The 22448-nt window shown below is 60.3% G+C and overlaps 1 protein-coding gene across 2 annotated transcripts in view; it reads left to right on the plus strand.

Moving 5' to 3' along the window:
- Positions 1 to 22448, plus strand: part of STK32C (serine/threonine kinase 32C) — a 73920-nt gene that overhangs the window by 27655 nt on the left and 23817 nt on the right. For both annotated transcript variants that reach the window (XM_081572890.1, XM_081572891.1), the window contains exon 2: positions 11853 to 11908. In XM_081572890.1, the coding sequence (XP_081429016.1) occupies positions 11853 to 11908 (56 nt within the window). The remainder of the gene's footprint in view (positions 1 to 11852; positions 11909 to 22448) is intronic.

Genomic DNA, 22448 nt, shown 5'->3' on the forward strand with positions numbered 1-22448 from the left:
CCTGGGGAGCAGTGATCTCTTCGCAGTGTTCACCACTCCCACCCAGGGCAAAGGGCATCTGTCCGCTGATTTAGCCTCCTGTGATTTCTCTCAACAGTGATTCGCAGTGTTATATGTGTGAGTGCTGCACACTTGTCTTCAGATATATTCCTATGTATTTGATGCTTTTGGTGCTATTGTTAGTGGAATTAAAAAAATCTCAGTGGTTCGTTACTATGTATTAGGAATCGAATACACTTTGTGTAGACCTTGCATCCTGTGGCCTCTCTTAATTCGCTTACTATTATGGTCCTAGAAAGGGGTTTGTAGATTCTCCAAGACTTTTTCGGTAGACAGCTATGTCGCCTGTGAATCAGCACACCTGACTTCTTCCTTTCCAGTTTTCGTTAAACCCCTCGTGTCGCTGGCTGGGGCAGGGCTGTGTTGAAAGGTGGGGAGAGTGGCCAGCGTGCCTTGATCCCCAGCGGGGGAAGGTTCCCTTTGCCAGCATTCTCCGCGGTTCAGCTGCTGCCCTTCTGCAGACACCCTCTCAGTGGAGAAGTTCTGCTCTGTCCTAGTTTGCAGAGTGTCTTCATCACGACCGGCTGTGGATTTTGTCAAATGCTGTTGTATGAGGTATGTTAACAGCTGTACGGAGCCATGACTGACTCACAGTGAACTGCACTTTCTGCATCTATGGAGGTGATCGTGTGTTCCCTGCTCTCTCTCTGGGTGTAGTGGGACTCAAAGCAATGGATTTTCAAAGTCAAACCAGCCTTGTATTCCTGGCATAAACCTCAGTCGTGATAGGTTCTATTTTTATATATTGCTGCTAACTTGCTGTTGTTTTATTAAGGAATTTTCATCTATGCTCATGAGGAGTATTGGTCTATAATTTTCTTTTCTTGTAATGTCCTTATCAGGTTTTGATATCAGAAAAATACTGGTCTCATGGAAGGAGTTAAGTGCTCATTTTCTCTGTTTTCTGAATTAGGTTGTGTAAGATTGAGGTATGTTATTTCTTCCCCCCAAATTTGGTGGACTTCACTGCTAAAGTCACTGGGCTGGAGTTCTTCTTTTCATTTGATGATTTTCAAATATGAATGCATCATTTTAAAAAACGGATACAAGGCCATTCAGATTGCATATTTGTTTCTGTATGAGTTTGGTAAATTATGTCTTTCTAGAAATTTCCTCATTTCATCTACATAGTGGAATTTGATGACATGAAGTTGTTCATGGTATTTGTACACTATCTTTTAAATGCCTGTAGGGTCTGTAATGACATTCTCTTTCTAAAATCTTTAATATTTGTGTTTTCTCTCTTTTTAAAAGGCTTACTCTCCCAGAGGTCTCATGGATTTGTGAACCTCATAAAAGCAGCGTTTGGCTTTGTTGAAGTTCCTGATTTGCTGGTCTCTATTTAACTAATCTCCATTCTTCACTAGTTTTTTCCTTTTATATTATAACCTTTATTCTTCTTTTGTTGTGTTCTCTTTAGTTTTAAATTTATTTATTTTTAATTGAAGGATAGTTGCTTTTCAGTATTGCATTGGTTTCTGCCATACATCAACATGAATCAGTCATAGATAGATACCTTGTTTTCTGATTTAAGAACTTAGAGCTTCTCCTGGAGGAGGAAATGGCCACCCACCCCAGTATTCTTGCCTGGAGAATCCCATGGACAGAGGATCCTGTGGGCTACAGTCCATGAGGCTGCAGAGTTGGACACGGCTGAGCGACTTATCACACACACACTCAGAGCTATGAATTTCCCTCTTTGCACACTTGGGCTGCCTCCTACACATCTGATATGTTTTGTTTTTAAACTTGTGTGTCCCTAACAAAGTAGCCACAAAATATATGAAGGACCTGCAGAGAAGAATCAATAAGCCCAACATTGTAGTGGGAGATTTCAGTATATTTCTATCATTTTTAGGTCAAGGAAACACAAATTGACAAGAGAATAAAAGATCACAATTAATGGTGAACACAATAGACATTTGTAGATTCTACATCTAATAAGTGGAACATATGTATTCTCCCAAAACAGAAAAGATGGGAGGGACGTTCAAGAAGGGGGGGCATATGTATACCTGTGGCTGATAGGAGCCAACCCAATATTGTAAAACAATTATCCTACAATTAAAAATGAATAAATTAAAGGCTAACAAGCAAGGAGCACCTGTAAGGCCCGGGCTCGGGCATGTCTGGCTGCTTTCTCTCAACAGGCGCACCCGTGAGGCCCGCCCGAGGCGCTGGTTGCTGCTGCAGGCCGGCCCTTCCGTTCTGTCTGGAATTCTTTGTGGGAAAAGATCAGCGTTGCTGATCCGTTCTGCTGACGCTGGGCACCTGGGTGCTCTCCAGTCTGTGACTCTTCCAGATTCCTTGTGCGTGTCTTTTGGTGAACACAGCTGTGCGTTTCTGGGTGACGATTGGCTGGGCCATAGGATCTTTTTATTTAATTTTTAAAGATTTTAATTGGAGGGTAACTGCTTTACAGTGTTGTGTGGTTTCTTTTTTAAAAAAATTCAATTAATTTTGGTTTTGGGGCTGTAGGATCTTATCCGCTCAACTTTACCAGCTACTGACCAGCTGCTTTTGAAGTATTGTCCAGTTTCACTGGTCACACCCTCGCCAGCCTCCTTTTGTCAGCCTCTTAGCGTTTCAGGCTCCGGTGGGTGGGGTGGAGCCCCGCCGTGCCTTGTTTCTGCATCCCTGGTGGCTAAAGCGTGCAGCTCCGCTTCCTGTGGGCGGGCTGGGCATTAAGACATCCTCTTTCATGAGGTGCCTATTCGAGACTTTAGTCAGTTTTCTGTGGTTTTAGTCTTTTTCTTATTGATTTGTGGGAGCTCTTTACATATTCTGAACGTTATGGATATGTGTATGGCAAGTACACTCCCCCCTCGAAGGAGGACCCCTGCCCCCTAACGGTGGCCTGTGACCCGCTGCTCCGCCTGTGGCGACAGCTCCTGGGCGTGTGCACGTGTGTGTTCAGACCGATCAGTCTTGCGCCTCAGGGTTTTGTTTGCTGTGTGTCAGTTATGCCTCAGAAAAGCTTGTAAATGCTTGTACGACAGCCGTGCGCCGTCTGTGTGGAGACACGTGGCCCTAAATAAGTGAAGGGTATGAATATGGGAAGGATGCCAGCTCTCTCCAAACTGGCATATAGACTCGCCGAATTCCAAAGAACTCGACAGACTGAAAATGTTTGAGGAAGAACATGGCCCTGGAGAAGAGGGGGCCTCAGCAAGGTGGGTGTTAGCGGTCACCACCAAGTGGACGCTGAGGGTGTGAGCTGTCCGCTCAGGATGGCCACTGGGCCGGGGGAGGATGCAGAGCCGGCTGTGGCCCCAGGCCCACGTGGCCCTGGCTAAGTTGGCAGCAGGCTGGATGGGGGGGGTCTGACCTCAAGGGCCTTCAGTGAGGAGCGGGCAGCCTGAGAGGTGAGAAAGCCGGGGGTAGGGTCACGTGGCCCTGACCGTCTCCCCCATCTCGGTTCCAACGTCCTCACTCCAGCCCTGGGCTCCAGCGTGTGGGAACCGTCTGCTCCTCCAGCCTTCTGTCCCACCCCCGCTCTGCACCCAGAAGCCCCACTTCTGTCTGATGGGCCAGGCCCAGGCACCTGTGATGGGAGCTGAGTCCCCAGAGAGCTGGACCGAGGAGGGGCCGGCCTGGGTGGCTGGAGGGTCGGCTCCCACATCTGCCCGGTGGCAGCGCCGGGCCAAGAAAATGGGTCACTGCCTCCAATCCTTTTCTGAAACGAGGCTGCATATAAATAAAACGCAGACTTGATGGATGAGGCTGGGGTTTTTATGAATTTAGCATCGTCTAATGTCAGGACAAAGCTGCTCTAGCTATACACGTGACTGACTTACCCTTCCATTGAGAAAGAATGGGGTTGAGGACTGTCCTGCCCCGACACCGCCCCCCCTCCCCGGCCCCGGCGATCGCCCTGAATAGGAAATGCAGGCCTGTCCCATGCAGATCCGATCTTGTCGTGAGTCTCGTGTTCAGTGACACCGATGTGTTAACCGAGGTGAAGTCCACGTAAACTCCGCCGTGTTAAACTGAACGACTCACAGCTTTTGGTGCGTTTCCGCCCGCCCGGAAGCTGCCTTGTCCCCTGCACTGTCCTGACCCCGGCTGGCTGTTGCCTCTCAGGTGGGCCTTCGGGGTGTCTCTCTCCAGCTCCGTGTGTGGGGGCCCGCCGAGGCCGAGGCGCCGGCTCCACGTCTGGTGTGCGGGGTGTGGGGCCCCTTCGTTCTGGGGACAGGGCAGCGCGGACGTGGGAGCCCCTGCTGTGACCTGCAACCTTCTCCTCCTGGCACCAGGGCCCTGCCCGCTCTTCCTCCCTGAATCAGACTCAAAGGTACGGTGATGTGCGTGGCTCTGCGCCTCGTGACCCGTGTGCCCCGACCTCGTCCAGAAACACGGAACCATGGCAACGGCCGAGGCCGCCGTGGGTCGGGGATGATGGTTAACCGGCTGCCAGGTGCTGATGGATCTGGTCAGGCAGGTGTGAGCCTGACCCCTGCACTGAGGGACAGCCTGTGTGCATCCCTGGGAGGTCGGTTACATCCCAGCCCTGACGGGGGGCACGGGCAGGCCGCGCTCCCAGCTGGCCTGGGCATCTGAGGAGCTGCAGGGGAGGCACCCAGGTGGGGTAAGGGTGGCCTCCCACCCGCAGAGATGAAGTTTAGGGCAATGTGAACGGCACAGCCCAGGGTCCTGGGATGGGGGCCTTTGGGGACCTGGACTCGGGTGGTGAGGGGCCGCAGGCCTGGGCACAGGTGGGTTTCTGCATGCACAACCACACATGCATGTGTATGTAAGCATGTAAACACAATGCAGACACACACGTGTGCGCACACACACACCTTCCCAGGCAGGCAGCCTGTGGCACCCCCACCCTGGCACCCTGGGCACCCGATTGCTCATGGATCCTCTGGAGCGCCCCCCTCCGAAAAACCAGAAAAGAGCAAGTGCTGGTGAGGGTGTGGGGGACAGTGTGTGTGTGTGTGTGTGTGTGTGTGTGTGTGTGTGTGTGCGCGCGCGCACGCTCAGTCACTCAGTCATGTCTGACTCTATGAACTGTAGCCCATCAGGCTCCTCTGCCCATGGCATTCTCCAGGCAAGAACACCGGAGTGGGTTGCCATGCCCTCCTCCAGGGGACCTTCCCAACCCAGGGATCAGTCCCGTGACATCTCCTGTGTCTGCTGCATCGCAGTCAGATTCTTTACCGCTGAGCCACCCGGGAAGCCCAGGGGACAGTGTAACGGTTCCTAAAAAAGACTGAATTGCCGTTCGATCCAGCAGTTCCACCTCCGGGTGGTCATCCAAAGGGACTGAGAGCAGGCCGTAAGGAGGACCCTGCAGCCTCGTCCACAGCCGCGGACACGTGGAGGCAGCCTGGTGTCCACCACGCATGGAGAGATAGGCCGTGGACTCTCCATACCCTGCAGTATCCCTCACCCCCAAGAAGGAAGCCCGTTCTGACACGTGGACCAGACCCAGGAGGACAGAGGCTGGGCGGGGAGCCCCGTGGCAGAGCCGTAGGCCTGCGTCCGTGTTCCCGGCCCTGCTGCTCAGAGGCACTCGGGGCCTCGCTGCCCCTCGCTTGAGCTCCATCCCTTGGTACACCCGTCCTCCTTGGGGAAGGCGGCAGGGCTGTGGCCGGGAGCCCGAGGCTACAGATGGAAAGACGGGTGGGCAGACGGGGCGTTTTCCAGCCCCTGAGCCGAGACAGGCATCTCGCTGCATGCGGGCCTCGACCTCTAGCCAGGCCCTCCCTGTGTCCCCAGCGATCGGGACTGTCTCCTTTTCCCTCTAGGAGCCAGCTCCCTGCACGCAGCCCAGGGCCCGCTGCCGCCGCCCGGGGTGCAGGTCCTGCTCTGATCATGAGTCCTGCCAGGCCTGCTCTTGGGGGTCGGGGCTGGGCTGCTGCGGACACAGGCCTGGGGGGCTGCCCACTCCCAGGGTGCCCGGCTCTGACCCTCTCCCGGCAGTCTGCGCCCTGGCCCAGAGTCTCTTCCTGGGGACCCACTGCTGTGCTCCCAGAATTGGCCCCCAGCACGCGGGACGCACGCACCCCAGAATCCAGACTCACGTGTGCTGGGGTCTCCCACTGTGCTGAGGAGGGCGGGGTGCCCAGAAGGCGGGGCGGGGTCGTGTCAGGACTGGGGTCGACAGCCTGCTCTGCTGGGCAGACCTGCCTCGGGGCTCGGGGCTTGGGGCTTCTCCTCCCCTGCCCTGCCCCACCCGCCGGCTAAGCCAGGCACCCCTCCCGGCACCCGGGGCCTTGGTGCCCGCCCGTCTGTCTGCACGTCTGGTCTGGGGGCCCTGGGCAGCTTTCATGGCTGGTGAGGGGCCTGGAGGCCTGTCCTGCTGGTGGTGCCAGTACTGGGTGAAACCCCAGCTGGTGGAGGCAGCCAGCAGTGGGCCTTGGGCGGCAGGACCCCCTGGGCAGTCCGGGGTGTGGCACGGCTGCCCAGTCTCGGCAGGTGGAGAACCTGTCCACCCCAGGCGACCTCCCTGAGGCCCAAGGAGCTGGGCCCAGCGGTGGAGACACTGTATCGATCTGACTGTCGGCTTAATCACTAATTCATGACAGTTCCGGTGCTCTGGAGACGCTGCTGTCAGATGCTGAAATGCGGGTCAGACTCTTTGGAATGGGGCAGGATCCAGGATAAAGAGAGGGGCTCTGCAAGGGTCCTTGAGGCCCCCGGGTGGGCAGGGTGGCCTCGGCTGCCTGCTGGTCCGCAGCCAGCCATGCGGGCCCCCGCCCCTGGGCTCCAGGCGCCAGACTGTTCCGGAACCCGGGGCCCCAAGAGGCCTGCAGTCTGTCTCTTGGTGGCTGCCACATCCTGGCCGTGTCTGTCTCTCAGAAGGGACAGGGTGAGGGCATGCCCCTGCCCTCCGGCTGGGCGCCGTGCTGGGGGGAGGCGCGGCGGGGGAAGACACAGGGCTCTGGGCGCCCCGCCCCCCCAGACGGGCTGCAGGGCACGGATGGGAGAAGGGACTGGAGCGTGCAGGTGGGCAGAGCCCCTTGGGTGCAGGAGTGTCTCAGGTGGAGGGAAGCGCCGGCCCTGGTGGGGGGTTTGCCGGGAAGACGGCCCCCACCCCGATGAGGGGCAGAGCCGGGCCGGGGGGCTCTGGGAGGGGTGCTCGGGCACAGAGGAGGCCTGTCCCCTATCCAGGGACCTGCTGCCCGTGCTGCCTGGGGCAGGACCGTGGAGGGGGTGGGGGTGCCTGACGGGTCCTCCCCCGCTGGAGGGCGGTGCATGCAGTGCTTGGCCATCGCCCGGTGCCCAGGAGCGGCCTGAGGGTGCCCTGCCTGCTTCTTGGGAACCTGGCATGCTGGCCAGAGCACACACACAGTTCCGTTTTCCGCCCTTCACCTTCTTGTCCAGGGGTCTCCAGACGTCCTCGGGGCCCAAGCAAGCCCCTGGTCACAGGGCCTCCCGTGAGGTGGGGCAGGCGGTGGAGAACCCCATCCTTCTCATCCTGGGTCCCTCAGAGACACTCAGGGATGCCCGCCCTGCACGCTGTTGCTCTGAGAAGTAAACACGATGCTGACCGTGGGCCCCCGGGGACGGCCTGCTCCTGGCTGGCTGGGTCTCGGTCCCCACAGACCTTCAGCCTTGGAGGATGAGCGGTAAGGAGCAGGTCAGGGCCTCGGCATGTCCCTGAGGCGCCCGTCTGCTGACCAGCCCTCTGCGTGTGCCCACGTCCGTCACACAGGAGGGCTGGCCGGGCACCCAGGGAGGCGGGGTTGGCCTGGGCCTGGGTGAGCGGCCGCACGGGAACCGCAGTACGGCCGCACGGCTCTGCGGGCCTCGGAAGCGTTGGGTGGTTTTCTCTGATGGGTTTTCTGGGTCAGTTCAGTCACCTTGGGCCTGAATGTCCACAACACATGACATGTGGTTTGTGACCACCCTTTCCATGTGATCCCCACTTTGGGGTGGGTTCTCTCGAGGCCAAGAATGCTCTGGGGGCCCAGGAGCCCAGGGGAGGCGGGCTGGCCTGGATTCCGGCTGCAGCCCCGGCCAGGCCTGCCCCCCGGACGCAGCTGCCACGCTGTCTTGGACCATGGGAGGCCAGGAGGTGGGGGCGGGGGTCACGAGCCGGGCTGCCCCTCCAGGCCTGTGGGGAGCGTCCACCCCCGGGCTCCCGCACTCTTGCTGGTAGCCATGGTGGTGACTCACGACTCAGCCATCTATTTTTACCCTGCTTTGCTTTCCTCGCTGGGGGCAGCTTTGTCTGTTTCAAGAAAAGCCCGGCCTGTGGGAGCAGTGCCGTCTGCACCTGGAATCTCAGGGGACCCTGCGCGCTCCGTCCATGGCTTGTTGGGAGGGGCCTCAGGCCCACGTGGGCGAGCACTGACCTGGGTGCTGAACCCGACAGCGGTCAGTGCCAGGGCGTCTCCCTCTCAGATGGAAAAGAAAGCTGGGCCAGGGGTGCATGAAGCGCTGATGGTTTTATTTTGGGGAAAAGCGTTCAGATGTCACTGGCCTTCTTGCTTCGGGTCCCGTGATTCCTGCACAAATGGCAGCTTTCGACTTTCTCTGCCACTTCTCCGGGCGTTCAGGGGCCGCCCCACTCCTCCCTGCCCTCCTTTGCCCATGGCCACCAGCGGGACCGACGGTGCAGGCTGAGGGCGACAGGGCCAGGCCTCCCGTGTCTGGGTAGCACAGGGAGAGCAAGTAAGCCTCCCTGGACACAGGGCTGTCGGAGCATCGACTCCACTTCCAGAAAGGAGCTCCTTGCATTTTCCTGGGGGTGGTGGTCTCCTGGGGAAGCCCGGCGATCAGACGAGAAACACCCCATCTGGGAACGAGGCTGAGGACCCTGTGGGGAACAGAGCTCTGTCTGGGCCCCTGGGCTTTAGTGCTGAGATGGGTTATAAGGAAAGTGGCCCGTGACCCCTGGGCTCAGGCCGGTGATGCCGGCCCAAAGCAGGGCCCGCAGAGAGGACCCTGTGGGCTCCCGCGAGGCCGTGGGTGCTGCTGGAGCCGGTGTTGGCACCTCGGCCCTTGTGAGATAGAATTAAAATCTGCCCCTGCTCATGCTTAGTTAGCTGGGTCAAAATGACCTATTTTCCTGGCAACCGCTGTGCTTCCGATGGCCAGCTCTGCACACGAAAGCCTGCCTTGAAGAATAAGTGTTCTCAAAACCCTTGTTTTAAAATATTTATCCACCCTGAGAGGAGTCTTTGCCAGTGCCTGTGTGACCATGGGGTCCCCTGGTCCCTTGCGGGCCCGAGCAGACACGCGCAGGACTCAGGCTCCCGGCAGAGATGGGTCAAGGTCAGACAGGACTTCTGGGGCTGAGTTACTGTTTCCTCTTACCTGCGCTGTAACCCGGGAGGTGTCGGACGCACGGCAAAGCATGCTGAGCGTCCCGGTGACCTCCATCCCCCTGGAGCCTGTTCCTCTGTTACTCGGCACTGGGGCCCCCGGCGCCTCCCTGGGCCACAGGGCCCTGCCCAGCAGTGGCTGGAAAGCTGGGAGGAAAGTGGACGCCGTGTGCCCCCACCTCCTCTCTGCCCTGGGACCCCCGCCTCTGCACACACTCTGTCCGCCTCGGGGATCCGGCAGTCCCAGTCCCCTCCTCCTGTTGATTCAATGCTGGGGGACTTGACACGCATTTTCAGCGCGACCTCCGTGACCTGGTGTTTGCAGGGCGGCTCCCACTGCATCCTCCGGATTGCAGCCTCGCTGTCGCAGACCTGCCCCCACTGTTGTGACAGGTCCCCGGCTGTGGTCTCCTTTGTTCCGCTGTCATCGAAGGAAGGCCCAGAGAAGAGCCAGAGGTGGGGCTGAACGCCTCACCCTGGCAGCGGGCCAGGGTGTGGGGAGGCTCACGGGACGTGCCGTCTTGCCCAGAGTGGGTCCAGAGGCTGGTGTGTTGCCAAAGCCGGCCTGGGTGTGGGAGGGGCCCAAAGCAGCCTCTGGGTCTCGGGTTCCTCTCGGGCGGCTGTGGGGCAGGGTCTGGGGATGGGTGGGAGCCGTCCTGTGCGCTGGGCCCCGCCCGGGGTGTCCTGCCCACGTGGGCGGGGAGGGGTAGACTAGGTGTGGGCATCAGGGCGGAGCCATGGTCTACGGGTCCCCGGACCCCCAGTCACTGGAGCACAGAGTGACCTTGGTCAGTGGGTGGGCTTGAGGCTCACCTGGAGGGGTCCAGGTTAGCCCCGCCTGGGAGCTGGGTCACTGGGGTGGGCGCCCCCCTCGGGGATGGTCCTTGCTCCTGGCTTCTGGTTTGATGCCGTGTGTGCCCGCCCGGCCTGGAGACTGCCCCGGAACTCCGCCCCAGCCATGTCCGGGCTCCCGTTCCCCCCGCGTCTAACGGGCAGCTCCCCTCATCACCCACCACGCAGTCTGCGGTCTGGGATCTGCAGCCATCCTGCTGGTGTCTCAGGAAGCGGGGAGAGTTGTGTCAGAACCACAGGCTGGCACTGCGGGCTGCCTGGTGCAGACCACAGGCCAGTGGGGGGAGCCTGGCCAGCTCCCGGAGCACTCAGCCTGCTCCACAGGCTGGCTCGGTGCCTGGGGCCTCTGACATCTCTGCTGACCTGTCCACTCAGCCCCACGAGGAGCCCCCTTACGGGCAGGCACGGGGCTGCCTTGTGCTTCTGGCCTCTTACTTAACGCGGCTTCGTTCCCATTTTCCTCTACTGGAAACACCAAAGTCCAGAATTCGTGCTTTTCTCTAAAAGCGACGATTTGTTTGCTGAGCACCTGCTAGCTCATGGCTCGGAGGCGCCCTTGCTCGGGACTCTGCTGGGGGGTCCCCTGTCGGGGCGGCCTGGCCCGTGCACGGTGGCCGCCCTCCACAGGCTCGGCGGTGGTTCCCGCAGTGGACATGGACGTGGCCCCGTCCTCAGCTCTGCACAGAAGCAGCCAAGCTGCGCTGACCACGGGCACACGGGCGACTGAGGAAGGAGCCGGGGGTCTTCAGGCGGCAACTGGCCAGACCCAGGAGCGGACTGGGCAGGTGGGTGGGGGGCTGGGCCCTGAGCCCCGCAGGCCCACCCCCCCGGGCTGCTTGGTGCCCCGCCCCATGTCCTGACACCCCACTCTCTCCCCACTGCCCACGGGGACCTCCTGAGAGCCTGAGGTCCCATGGGCACCCGGGGCAGAGAGCAGTCCCGAGCTGGCTGAGGGGCACTGTCCCTGTGAGGACCGGGCTGCCCGCGCCCGCCTCTTGGAGCGTGGGAGCCGTGCAGAGTTCCCGGGTCCAGCCGGCGCTGGCCTGCAGATGGACGGGCTGGGAAGGGCTTCTCGCAGACGGGCCTGTGCGCGGGGAGTGTGTCTCAGGAGCTGTGACAGTTACAAACGCTGGGCTCTCCCTGGGGCTTGGGGGCTCGCTGCCAGATTCCATGGAGAAAGTCCACGGAAGTGAGGCCTTGAGTGGTCTCTCTCAGACGGTGGGCAGCCCTGTTACCGCCCCGGGGCCCTCGCAGGCCCCCCTCGAGCTGGTCCGGAGACACCCTCAAGGCACAGTCCCGGAGGCTGCAGGAGGGGTGACTGAGGGGCTTTGTGGGTTTGCGGCGGCTCTCGCTGGGGGCTTCCCTGGGCACCGAGTGCTCTGATCACGCCCTGTCTGTGGGTGGTGTGGCCTGGCCTTCCCCTGCAGTGTGCCCGGGAGGAGGGGCTGCCTGGCCCCGGGGCCCCCTCTCTGCCTCGGCTCAGGCCCTCCCTGCAGCATGGCTGACCTGACCCCTCTCGGGCTCCCTGCAATGTTGGGGGCTCCCTGCAGCATGGGGGCTCCCTGCAACGTGGGGGCCCTGGGCAGACTACTCAGGCCGGGGGCCCTGGTGGGCACCAGCCTTGCTGCCCCCTCACCTGGCACCCCTCTGCTCTCTCTGCAGTGAACCTGGACCACTTCCAGATCTTGCGTGCCATCGGAAAGGGCAGCTTCGGCAAGGTAAGGCCGCGGGCGGGGCTGGGCTGGACGCGTGTGGGCGAGGCCGGCCGCCTGGGTCTGGTGGAGGGCACGGGTGTGCTTCCTGCAGGGCAGGCCAGCAATGCTAGGGGCCTTGGGGTGGGCTGTCCCTGAGCTCACCGCCGCTAGGCTCTCCCGGCCCGGGTCCCTGGGGTCTTATAGCTCAGCCGGGAGCTGGGGGTGCAGATGGCGCATCCCTGGGCTCTTCCAGGGCCGAAACCCTGAGGCCACTCGCCCTTCACACGAGCCCCATTCTACAGCAGCAGACAGCGGCTCAAGGCCCAGGAGGGAAGTGCTTGAGAAGCTGCTCTGTGGGGACCAACCCCCCGCGTCTGGAGCCCAGAGGCCGGGCCTGCGCTGGGCCGTCCCTCCAGGCGGGGCAGGGGCAGGACCCAGGTGGCGGCCACGCGGCCCTGCCCCACACCGGCCCCCTGAGCCTGTTCTCCACTTTCTCTTGGCCGGATCCAAGCTCCTGATTACAGCCTTATCCTGCCCGGAGATCGGGGGTAATTATAACTCCAAGAGGCTGAACAAGCCTCTGCAAAGGTTAGAATTAGCTCCCGGGACTCTGCCTGATGGGCCTGCTGTAAATGAGTCACTTCTGAAAGGACAGTTGCTTTTCGGCTCCGAGGCCGGGGCGGAGGAGGCCTTTGCGCCCCCGCCCCCCGCGCAGCTGCTGCCCCGTGTCTCAGCCCTGGAGGGCTCGTGCGGGCACCGGGACGCCCTTGCCCACCCCCAAGTCCCTGCATCACAGCCAGTGCTTCCTTGGCTTACAGGCCAAGGGAATTATAAGCCAGAGAAATGAGCCCCTTGGCACAGATGCGCCGAAGTGCTTCATGTGTCAGGGGGCGAGGACTGCTACCGTCTCTGGCGTCAGGGCCCAGCTGATGAACCCGGGCCTTTTGTCGGTTGTGCAGAGACAGTTGATCCAAAAGATGAGGTTCTTGGTTGGTGAGTGTGTCAGACTTTGATGGCACCTGGGACAGTCTCTGCCAGCCGGCTTCTCCCAGTGGAGAACCGGGGTGTGGGAGGCGAGTAGCAGCAGGGTGGGTGGGCAGGAGGGGCCTAGAGGAAACCGCCTCCCCGCTGGGGGGGTGCAGGGCGTCAGCCAAGACCGAGTGTGAGGGACGGCTTCAGAGTCGACCAGACGCTCCCAAAGCGGGCCTGAGAAGGGGATTGGAGACCTTCAGGGCAAAGACTGACCGGGAGACGTCAGGCTGGTGAGGCTGGTGGGCCTGGCACTGTGCCGTCCTCAGCCCCTACCCCCCACCCCCCAGGCTGGGCCCTCTGCACCCCTGCCCCGAGATGGTCCGCCCGCCTCATGAGCAGAGCTGGGCCACCCTTCGGCCCGCAGTCTCTGCCAACCCCAGAGTTATGGCTCCTCCAGCCAGGTCTTGGCTTTGAAAAGCCAGCTTTGAAAAGCAGGGTCCCAGAGATGGGGCTTTGATAAGTGGAGAGACAGGAGGGTCCCAGAGTCGGGGCTGGTGGAGTGGGGTGAAGGAGGGTCCCAGAGTCGGGGCTGGAGGAGTGGGGTGAAGGAGGGTCTCAGAGATGGGGCTGGTGGAGTGGGGAGACGGGAGGGTCCCAGAGTCGGGGCTGGAGTGGGGTAACTAGAGGAAGCGTGGGGTCTTGCCAGGGTTTTATCTCAGATGCAAGTCACCGTGTATTTGGAGGGTGGCTTCCTACTTCCTAATTGGGCCCCCAGTTAGGCCTCCAGGGGTCCCTGGGCCGTGGGGCCGTGTGCCAGGGCGTGTCTGGAACGTGGGCTCTGGCTTCTCCACTTCTCCGTGTGGCTGGGGCAGTGACCCCACCAGGAGAGGGGGTCAGGCCTTGGACTTTGCTCCCGTGTGCACCTGTCTGCACGTGGCCTTATTTCAGAGGGTGTGCAAGATCTCAGTCATGCCCGGACGCCCAGTGAAGACTGGCCTTAGGGACTGCTGGGAGCCACCTTCGACCAAGTGGGTGTGAAGTGCAGCCACCCGGACGCTCCCCTCCATCCCCCCAATGGATGCAGGCACAGGGGCTGGTGTGTTGTGTGACCTGTCTGTCCCCAGCGAGGTGGCCGTTCACCCCGTGGCGGCTCCATCTTTGGGGTGAGACTGCCTGGAGATGGATTATCCAAACTTGCTGTATCCGGCCCCGAGGACAAGACTGGACGTCGTGTCTGGTGTGTTTCCAGTCTTTTATGACGGTAAATCACCAGTCAGGTAAAAGGTGCCGTCTGAGCCGCGTCTAAGTGCACAGCTCATTTCATGCCTTCCTTCTGTCGTGTGGCCGTCACCCCGTTACCCCAGGGCTCTCTGCATCCGGTAGAACTGAACCTCCGCACCCTGAGAACAAACCCCGTCCTCCCCCAAGCGCCAAGTTCTCAGAAAAATCGTATCCCAGGATAGAGGGCCTTGTTCTCTGAGGCAGATGGAAGCCGTGAGTGGTGAGACCCAGCCCGCACTGGCGTGGGGGTGGACGGGGCTCTTTCGATGGGTCGTCCGGGTCCTCTTGGCCACCCGGCTGCACAAGGAGGCTGGAGCCTTCCTCAGAGCAGAGAGGCCAGGAGGGGGCGAAGCTGCCCACCAGCCACCTCCCGCCCAGCTCCAGGCCCCCATGCGGCGCTGGGCGGTGCCCTGGCCAGGGCTGCAGATGTGCCAGTGGGGGCCCCCTGCAGTGGGCCTCCGGGGGGGTTGGGTGAGCGCCGCAGCGCAGCTGGGCCTGGGCCTGCGTGGGCCGCCTTGGTGTCTGTGCCGGAAACCTCAGACTGCAGGTGACGCCTCGGTGTAGAGAGCTGAGTGGGGGACAGACACAAGTGAGTGTCCTCAGGGTGGGGCAGGCAGGGCAGGCTGGCCCCCAAGGTGGCTGGGCCCGCTCATGGCTCTGCCATCCCAGGCTGGCTCTCCCCAGCTCAGCTCAGGGTGACCTCCGGGTGGTATGGGGCCCTGGGGGTCAAACCTCTGCCTCTGGGGACCCCGGGGAGTTCGAGCGTGACCAAGCTTAGCCAGCTGACCCCTCGAGCAGGTCGCTGGGAAACCACCATGTTAAAGAAATGGTTGTTATGAGTGGTAAACTATGAGCATATTAATTTTTTGTCTACAAAGATTGGTCCCCCAAAAGCAGAGATGTCCGTAGGGCTGGCCTGTGTGTGGACGCCCCAGCCCAGTCCCTCCCCTTCCTGCCCCTCCTGCTCCCTGCCCTCCTCCCTTCCCAGCCTGCGGCTGCCCTGGGGAACTTCAGACCACCCCTGGCTCAGGGGTGGGGATGCCGGCTGCAGACCCCAGACCGCCGCCCCTGCCCGCCCGCCCGCTGGAGCTGGCGTGTGGGGTCTTCTCCACCTCTGCCCCAGCTTCCGGGTCTGGCTCGGTAAAGACGAAACCCCCAGACACATGTTTCTGTGGGATCGGCTGTGGCTTCGTCTCTGCTGAGTTCATGAACACCTGGGTGGCTCCAGCCACAGGGCTGGGGGGTCCTCTGGGTGAGGGAGGAAGGGCCCCCCATCCTGCGCTGGGGAGCCCCCTGCCCCCCCAAGGCGAATTCTCCTCAGTACGCTGGATACTTCCTCGTGAGGACCCGGCCCTCAGCTTTCTTTCTTCCAAACATGCCCCTCCTCCCCCTTCCAGCGGGGGGTCCACCGGGGTTCAGTCCTTGGCTCTGAGAACCCCCCAGCCCCACCCCGGGCCCTAAGCTGACGCGGGCACAGCTCTCAGGAAGCTCAGCTGCTCTGCCCAGCCCAGCATGTGGACGGTGCCCCAGGGGCCTGCGGGAGAGCCCTGGGCTTTCCAGGGTGCCCGCTGGCCCCCGGGCCCCACGGCAGCTCCGCTTCCCCGGAGAACGGACCGCTTCCCCTCCTTGACCCCTCCGGCTGCCCTGGGCCCGCCTCGGGAGCCGTGGGCTCCATGCTCTGGGCTCCTGGAGCCCCCCCCAGTCCGTGCGGCCCCCGCCTGGACACCTGTCTCCCTGCCTGCGGCCCAGGCGAGCCTGACATGCGGCCGCCCTCCAGGCTGCTCCGTTCCAGGCTGCCCTGTTTTCCTGACCCAGGCCTTACGGGGCTCCCGTGGGGAGGGGCCTGGGAGGAAGGGTCTGCCTGCCCAAGGCCAGGCCTGCCTTCTTCTGGGGCCGTCCGGGGACCTGGAGGGACCCAGTCCATCCTTCAGCCTGCACCCAGGCTCCAGCTGCCCAGAGCAGGGCCTGTACTCAGCACTCCCAGGAAGTAGGGTTCTTTTCAAGTGTGACAGCCGTAGGCTACCTCCACAAGCCTGGGCCTCCCCAGGTCTGTCCAGTTGAACAACCTGGCTGCAGTTTACTCCAAGGCGGATCATTTAAGGTGGACTAATTAAGACTTGGAAAAAATCGGTCTATTTTTCTGTGGGTGTTGGTGATGGCCCAGCCTTCAAATGCGCCCCTGCCACTGCTGTGTGTGTGTGCGCCTCTGTATGTCTGTGTCTGTGTCTGTGTGTGTGTACATGTGTGTCTCTGTGTGTCTGTGTGCCTCTGTGTGTGTGTGCATGTGTGTCTGTGAGTGTCTCTCTGTGTGTGCCTGTGTGTGTACATGTATGTACATGTGTGTCTGTGTGTGTGTCTGTGTCTCTCTGTGTGTACCTGTGTGTGCCTGCATGTGTACGTGTGTGTACATGTGTGTCTCTCTGTGTGTACGTGTGTGTCTCTGTGTGTACGTGTGTGTCTGTATGTGTGTGTACATGTGTGTGTCTCTGTATGTGCCTGTGTGTATACATGTGTGTCTCTCTGTGTGTACATGTGTCTCTGTGTGTATGTGTGTATGTACATGTGTGTCTCTCTGTGTCTCTGTGTGCCTGCGTGTATGTACATGTGTGTGCCTATGTGTATGTGTGTGCCTGTGTGTGTACGTGTGTGTACATATGTGTGTCTCTCTGTGTGTACATGTGTGTCTCTGTGTGTATGTGTGTGTGCCTGTGTGTGTTCATGTGTGTACAGGTGTGTCTCTGTGTGTGTACGTGTGTGTCTTGTTGTCTCTCTGTGTGTACCTGTGTGTGCCTGCATGTGTGTACATGTGTGTGTACTTGTGTGTACGTGTGTGTCTCTGTGTGTATGTGTGTGTACATGTGTGTGCCTGTGTGTCTCTCTGTGTGTCTCTGTGTGTACGTGTGTGTACATGTGTGTCTCTGTGCGTACATGTGTCTCTCTGTGTGTATGTGTGTGTGCCTGTGTGTTCGTGTGTGTACATGCGTGTCTCTGTGTGCCTGCGTGTGTGTACCTGTGTGTACTTGTGTGTACGTATGTGTCTCTGTGTGTATGTGTGTGTACATGTGTGTGCCTGTGTGTCTCTCTATGTGTCTCTGTGTGTACGTGTGTGTCTCTGTGTGTCTCTGTGTGTGTACCTGTGTGTGTCTGTGTGTGTGTACATGTGTGTGTCTGTGGTGTGTGTCTGTGTCTGTGCAGCGGGGCCTCCCCAGCACCGCGGGGAAGGTCTGTTCTGTGTCCAGGCCACACTTCCAGCTCCAGGCCACACCTAGCAGGATTATTGCAGGACCCGCTGATGGGTGCTCGGAGCCCCCTAGCCGCGTGGATCAGTGGTGTTTGCAGCCCAGCGCGGGGCTGCAGCCCCCACCCCCCGCCCCAGGACAGACTCGCTTGAGGGGCACCCTCTGTGCACCTTCCAAGACCACGCTGACCCTCGGGCCGGGGCCACGGGCTGCCATGCAGGTGGGGGCGTCCTTGGCCCTTTTGGCTGCTCCTCCCAAAAGCTTGGACTCTCTCTCTGGGGCTCTGGTTACTGAGGACATGGAAGGTGTGTTTTTACTTTTAGATCAAACGTCTGTCGCTTCCCCACCTTCTTCCTGGCGGTGGGTGGTGGGCGGTGGAGGCAAGAATCAGATACCCGCCTTCCCAGATGGAACCTGCCCAGGAGCCGCTGCCTCCCTGCTCCCCATCACTGCCACCCCCTCACCCCGCCTTCCTCTCCTGCCAGCCTGGCCCCCTCCTCAGGCCTCTAGGCCCCACGCAGCCTCCCTGAGTTCTCAGGGGGCTGTCCTGTCCGCCGGCGTCCACCTGGGGCTTTGTCTCACACTGGCCTTTGTTTACAACCAGTGTTACTACTTTGATACTGGGAACAAGGAAAACATTCTGTTTTGGGAAAGCGCTTCATCCGGAATGGGACATTCCTAATTGGCCAGCTCTGCTGCTCTGTCGTCCGTCCGTCTGTCCTCGGGGCCCAGCGTCCGCCCTCTGCCTCCGGGGCTCCTCCCTGACTCGGGGGCTCCGTTTAATCTAACCCGGGGCCTTGGGCGCGTCTGCAGCCCGGCTCGTGCTCCATCACAGCGTCAGCTGCTGTCACGTGTTCGTATTTCTCATTGAACTTTCAAATACGTTTCGTCAAGCTGAAAAATAAACACATTGAAATTTCGGCAGGACTTGCATTTTAAGATTAAGTGGGAGGGAAGTTGGTATTGTACCCGCCTGGGGGTCCCTCACATTTGTGTCATGTTTGTTATATGTCGCTCTCACGGTTGTTTCATGTTGAGCTCTTATATATTATCTTTTTGTCACTGTGGATGGTTCTCTTTTCCAGCTTTCCTTCCGGTTTATTGGAGATGGTGGCTTCTGTGTCCCTACCCGCTGTCCGGCCCTCTGTCCCCACTGCCCTCTGCCTCCCTGCAGCTGCTGAGGGCAGGGCGTGCCGGGCGGGGGGCGGGGATGGCCCCAGTTGTGGCTCACGCACCCTCCCCAGGTGTGGGCAGGGGGGCCTGGCTTTGCCACCTGTGGGTTACCCATTCTGGGAGCAATAAGACTCCGTCCTGTCTTAACCAGGGGCGCTTAGGGCTAGATATTCTCCACACTGAAGTGTTATGTTCCTGCTGATGCCGTCCGGGGGGCAGGGGTGGGTCTGCACAGCCCCCAGCAGTGGGCAGCTGGCCAGCCGGGCAGAATCAGGAAGCGGATGTCAAGGCTTCTCATGGGCATAGCCCTGTGGGAGGAGACCACCTCCTACGGGCCGGGCTGGGGCGACCCTTCACAAGTCCTAGAGGGCCTGGCCCTGGATGAGGCTCTCTGCACAGCGGGCAGGGCATGGTGTTTGACCAGGAGCACCCTTGCTCTCTCCTGCACCCCGGCCCCTTTGACCCCCAGGCCTGGTCCTGACTTTGGGTGGTTCCTGCCCCCACTGCCCGGGCCTCCTCTCACCCACTGCCCTGTGTACCCCATGCCTCACAGCGCCCTTTTCCTCTGCATCTGCACGAAGGCTGGGATGGGCTGACACAGGGACCTCTGGGCTGTCTGCACCACTGGTGTTTGGGTGGGTGGGCCTGGCCACCCTCTGCCCTCCTGCAGCCCAGGCCCATCGGGAGGCCATAGGGTCCGAGGCAGGACTCTCTCTGTGAAACAGGCAGGGATGGGGGCTCTTCTCTGGTGGGAGACCCGGGGACCCTTCTCTGGCCACTTGGGCCCTGCCCGGGTGAGATGGGCACCCTGGCCTCTCGCTCCTGCAGAAGGGCTGGTGGGAAATTATCTGGGGCCGAAAGGGAAGCGCTGGCCTCAGGGGACACAATGGCTGGCACCCGGGCGATGCCTTCACATCTCTCCGGTTTACGGGGAAAGGACTAAGATGGTCCCAGCCACGTGAGGACTCCCCTGACCCCAATCCTCAGGTGGACCTGGCAGGTGCGGGTGGGAGGGCGGGAGACTGGTTGCAGGCAGGGCAGCCTCTTGGCCACGCCTCTCTCCCTGTTTTCAAGGCCCCCTGGGGAGGCCACCTCGCCCAACCTCCCCCCTGCTGCCATCTGAGCGAGAAGCCTGTGCTCACCGTTGCCGTGGCAACGCCTCGGAGGATGGCGAATGCTCAGCCCTCCGGAGCGCTGCTGTGACATCTCGCTGAGTTAACACAGCAGGAGCCGTTCTGGGTTCAGCGCCTCCCTCACGGTGGAGACGCTTTGGGGGAGAGGGCGGCTGTGGCTGAGGCTCAAACGTGCCGGGTTCTGGAATGGAATGCGAGCCTGGCCGTCTGCAGCCACCCGGGACGGGGGTGCTGCTGGAGGCAGCTTTGCCTGCGGCCCGTGCCCGGCTCTGGCCCTTGCCAACCCCTTCCAGCTCCCTGAGCAGGCTCTTCACTCCTGAGATGTCCAGGCACCAGATCTGGACACTGGCTCTTAGAAGTCAGTGCCTACGGGCCATGCCATGGACCTTCAGCCCAGGCTCCACCTTCCCACCACACCTCGACTGCCACTGCACGGGTGGCAGCATCACTGAAGGAAAGCCAGTGGTGGGCATCAACAGCATCCTCAGGAGCCCTGCAGCCCCCATCCCGGGCCTCTTGTGGTCACCGCATGCACCCAAACCCGGTTTTCTCATCAGGGGCCACCCTCATGGATCCCAGCCCTGGCTGCTCAGCCACCTGCTCCCACCGCTCTGCCCGCCCCAGCTCTCTGCCTGCACAGGGCCGGGCTGACCCATGGCTGCAGCCCAAGAAATGCCATGGAGCTGTCCGCATTGTCACAGACCCATGCCCCCGACCTTTGGGCAGTTTCTTGACTGGATTAGTTGGGATATAAGTTGGCTTGGTACTAACTTTAAAAAGAAGTTAGAGTAAAATACATATAACCTAAGATTTGCCATCTTTTTAAGCAGATAATTCGGCGGCATTAGGTATGTGCCCATTGTTGTACAGCCATCAACGCTTCCTCTCCAGAGCTTCCTCATTTTCCAACTGAAACTCTGTTCCCCATTAACACTAACTCCCAGCCCCCTCCCAGCCCCCTCCCTTAGCCCTTGCTGAACCGCTCAGTCGTGTCCAACTCTTTGTGACCCCATGAGCTGCAGCACACCAGGCTTCCCTGTCCTTCACCATCTCCCAGAGTTTGCTCAAACTCATGTCCATTGAGTTGGTGATGCCATCCAGCCATCTCATCCTCTGTCCTCCCCTTCTCCTCCTGCCCTCAGTCTTCCCCAGCATCAGGGTCTTTTTCCAGTGAGTCATCTCTTCCCATCAGGAGGCCAAAGTATTGGGAGCTTCAGCTTCAGCATCAGTTCTTCCAGTCAATGTTCAGGGTTGATTTCCTTTAGGGCCGACTCAGCGCTGGTAACGTCCACTCTACTCTCTGTCTCTAGAGTCTGGCTCGTCCACGCACCTCCTGAGGTGGGATCACACGGGGTCCCTGGCGGAGCGCGTGCAGCCTGAGGTCCTCAGGGTTCACCTGGGCTGCAGCTCGTGTCAGAACCTCCTTCCCTCGGAGGCTGGGCAGTGTCCTGTGACGTCGTGGATGGATTGCACGCCCTTCTCCGCTCGTCCTCTGACGGGCGCTGGGATTCTTTCCGCCTTTCCCTGGGTGATCAGGCTGCTGTGAACCTGGGAGTGTGAACCTCTGTTTGGGTCTCTGCTGTCAGTTCTGCTGGGCACACACCCAGTGACGGGATTGCTGGGTCACATGGTGCCCTGTGACATTTTAATGGTAGAGCTTTGATTTCTGTTTAGATCTCGTTTACTGGTGGCTCAGTGGTAAAGAATCTGCTTGCAATGCAGGAGACCTGGGTTCAATCCCTGGTCGGGAAGATCCCCTGGAGGAGGAAATGGCAACCCACTCCAGTATTCTTGCCTGGGAAATTCCATGGACAGAGGGGCCTGGCGGGCTACAGCCCATGGGGGTCACAAAGAGTTAGGACATGACTGAGCGACTAACACGTGGGCCTATTCAGGATTTCAACTTCTTTTATGCTCAGTTTGGATCATTTTCTTCACTGGTCCATTTTGTTTGGCTTTTTGTTGGTTTTTCCAGTTGGTTGTGAGATGAGGGTGCCCGGGGTTGGGACAGGCCCTTCACTGCCGAGCTCGCGTGCAGGCGCTGGGTCTGGAGAGCGTTTCCCGAGCGGAGCCGACGACGCGTCCCCGAGGAACCCGGGGCCAAGATCCGCCTGGGAGCCCAGGGGGCCGGAGGCCTGGGGTGCAGCTAGCTTCACGTTTTGCTTTGCTCTCAGTATTTGGAGAGCCTCCTCTGTCAAAAGTAGCGGTTATGTAAGATCCTTGCGTGACTCCAGGTTCAAATCTACGCTCAGGCAAGTCTGGCCTCAACTGCTGCTCCTTCTGTCCTGCGTCCGCCTTCCTCCCACAAATCCTCCCTCTGAGAATGCTTGGTTTATATCCCCACTGGCTTCTCTCTGCCGTATTCACGGGATCTGCTTCGTAGGTTCCCGGCAGCCTGGTGTTCACACTCTTTCCACACTTTGCTTTTGACTTGATGGTGTTTCTGGCCGTCATGCTCATCCGCGAGACCACCCCAGTCCCTGCCCTTCGGGTCACACAGCCGTCCCCGAGGCGGGCGTGCAGACAAGCTTCTGCGGCTGCAGCAGCTCAAACGCCTCACCCGGCAGTCACGGTGCCGGACGTCCAAGCTGGGTCGGCCCTGGGCTACGGTCGCCACGGGGCAGGGCTGGTCCTTCTGCAGCTCTGGGGAGAACCCAAGTCTGCCTCCTCCAGCTTCCAGAGGCCTCTGCTCCCTGATGAGGAAACTGGGGCTCCCGGACCCCTCAGGACAACCCCCGCTCTCAGCATCCTTCATGTCACCCCACA

This window comes from Giraffa tippelskirchi, chromosome 2, assembly GCF_054371585.1.
Source record: "Giraffa tippelskirchi isolate mGirTip1 chromosome 2, T2T-mGirTip1v1.2.pri, whole genome shotgun sequence".
Lineage (NCBI taxonomy): Eukaryota > Metazoa > Chordata > Mammalia > Artiodactyla > Giraffidae > Giraffa > Giraffa tippelskirchi.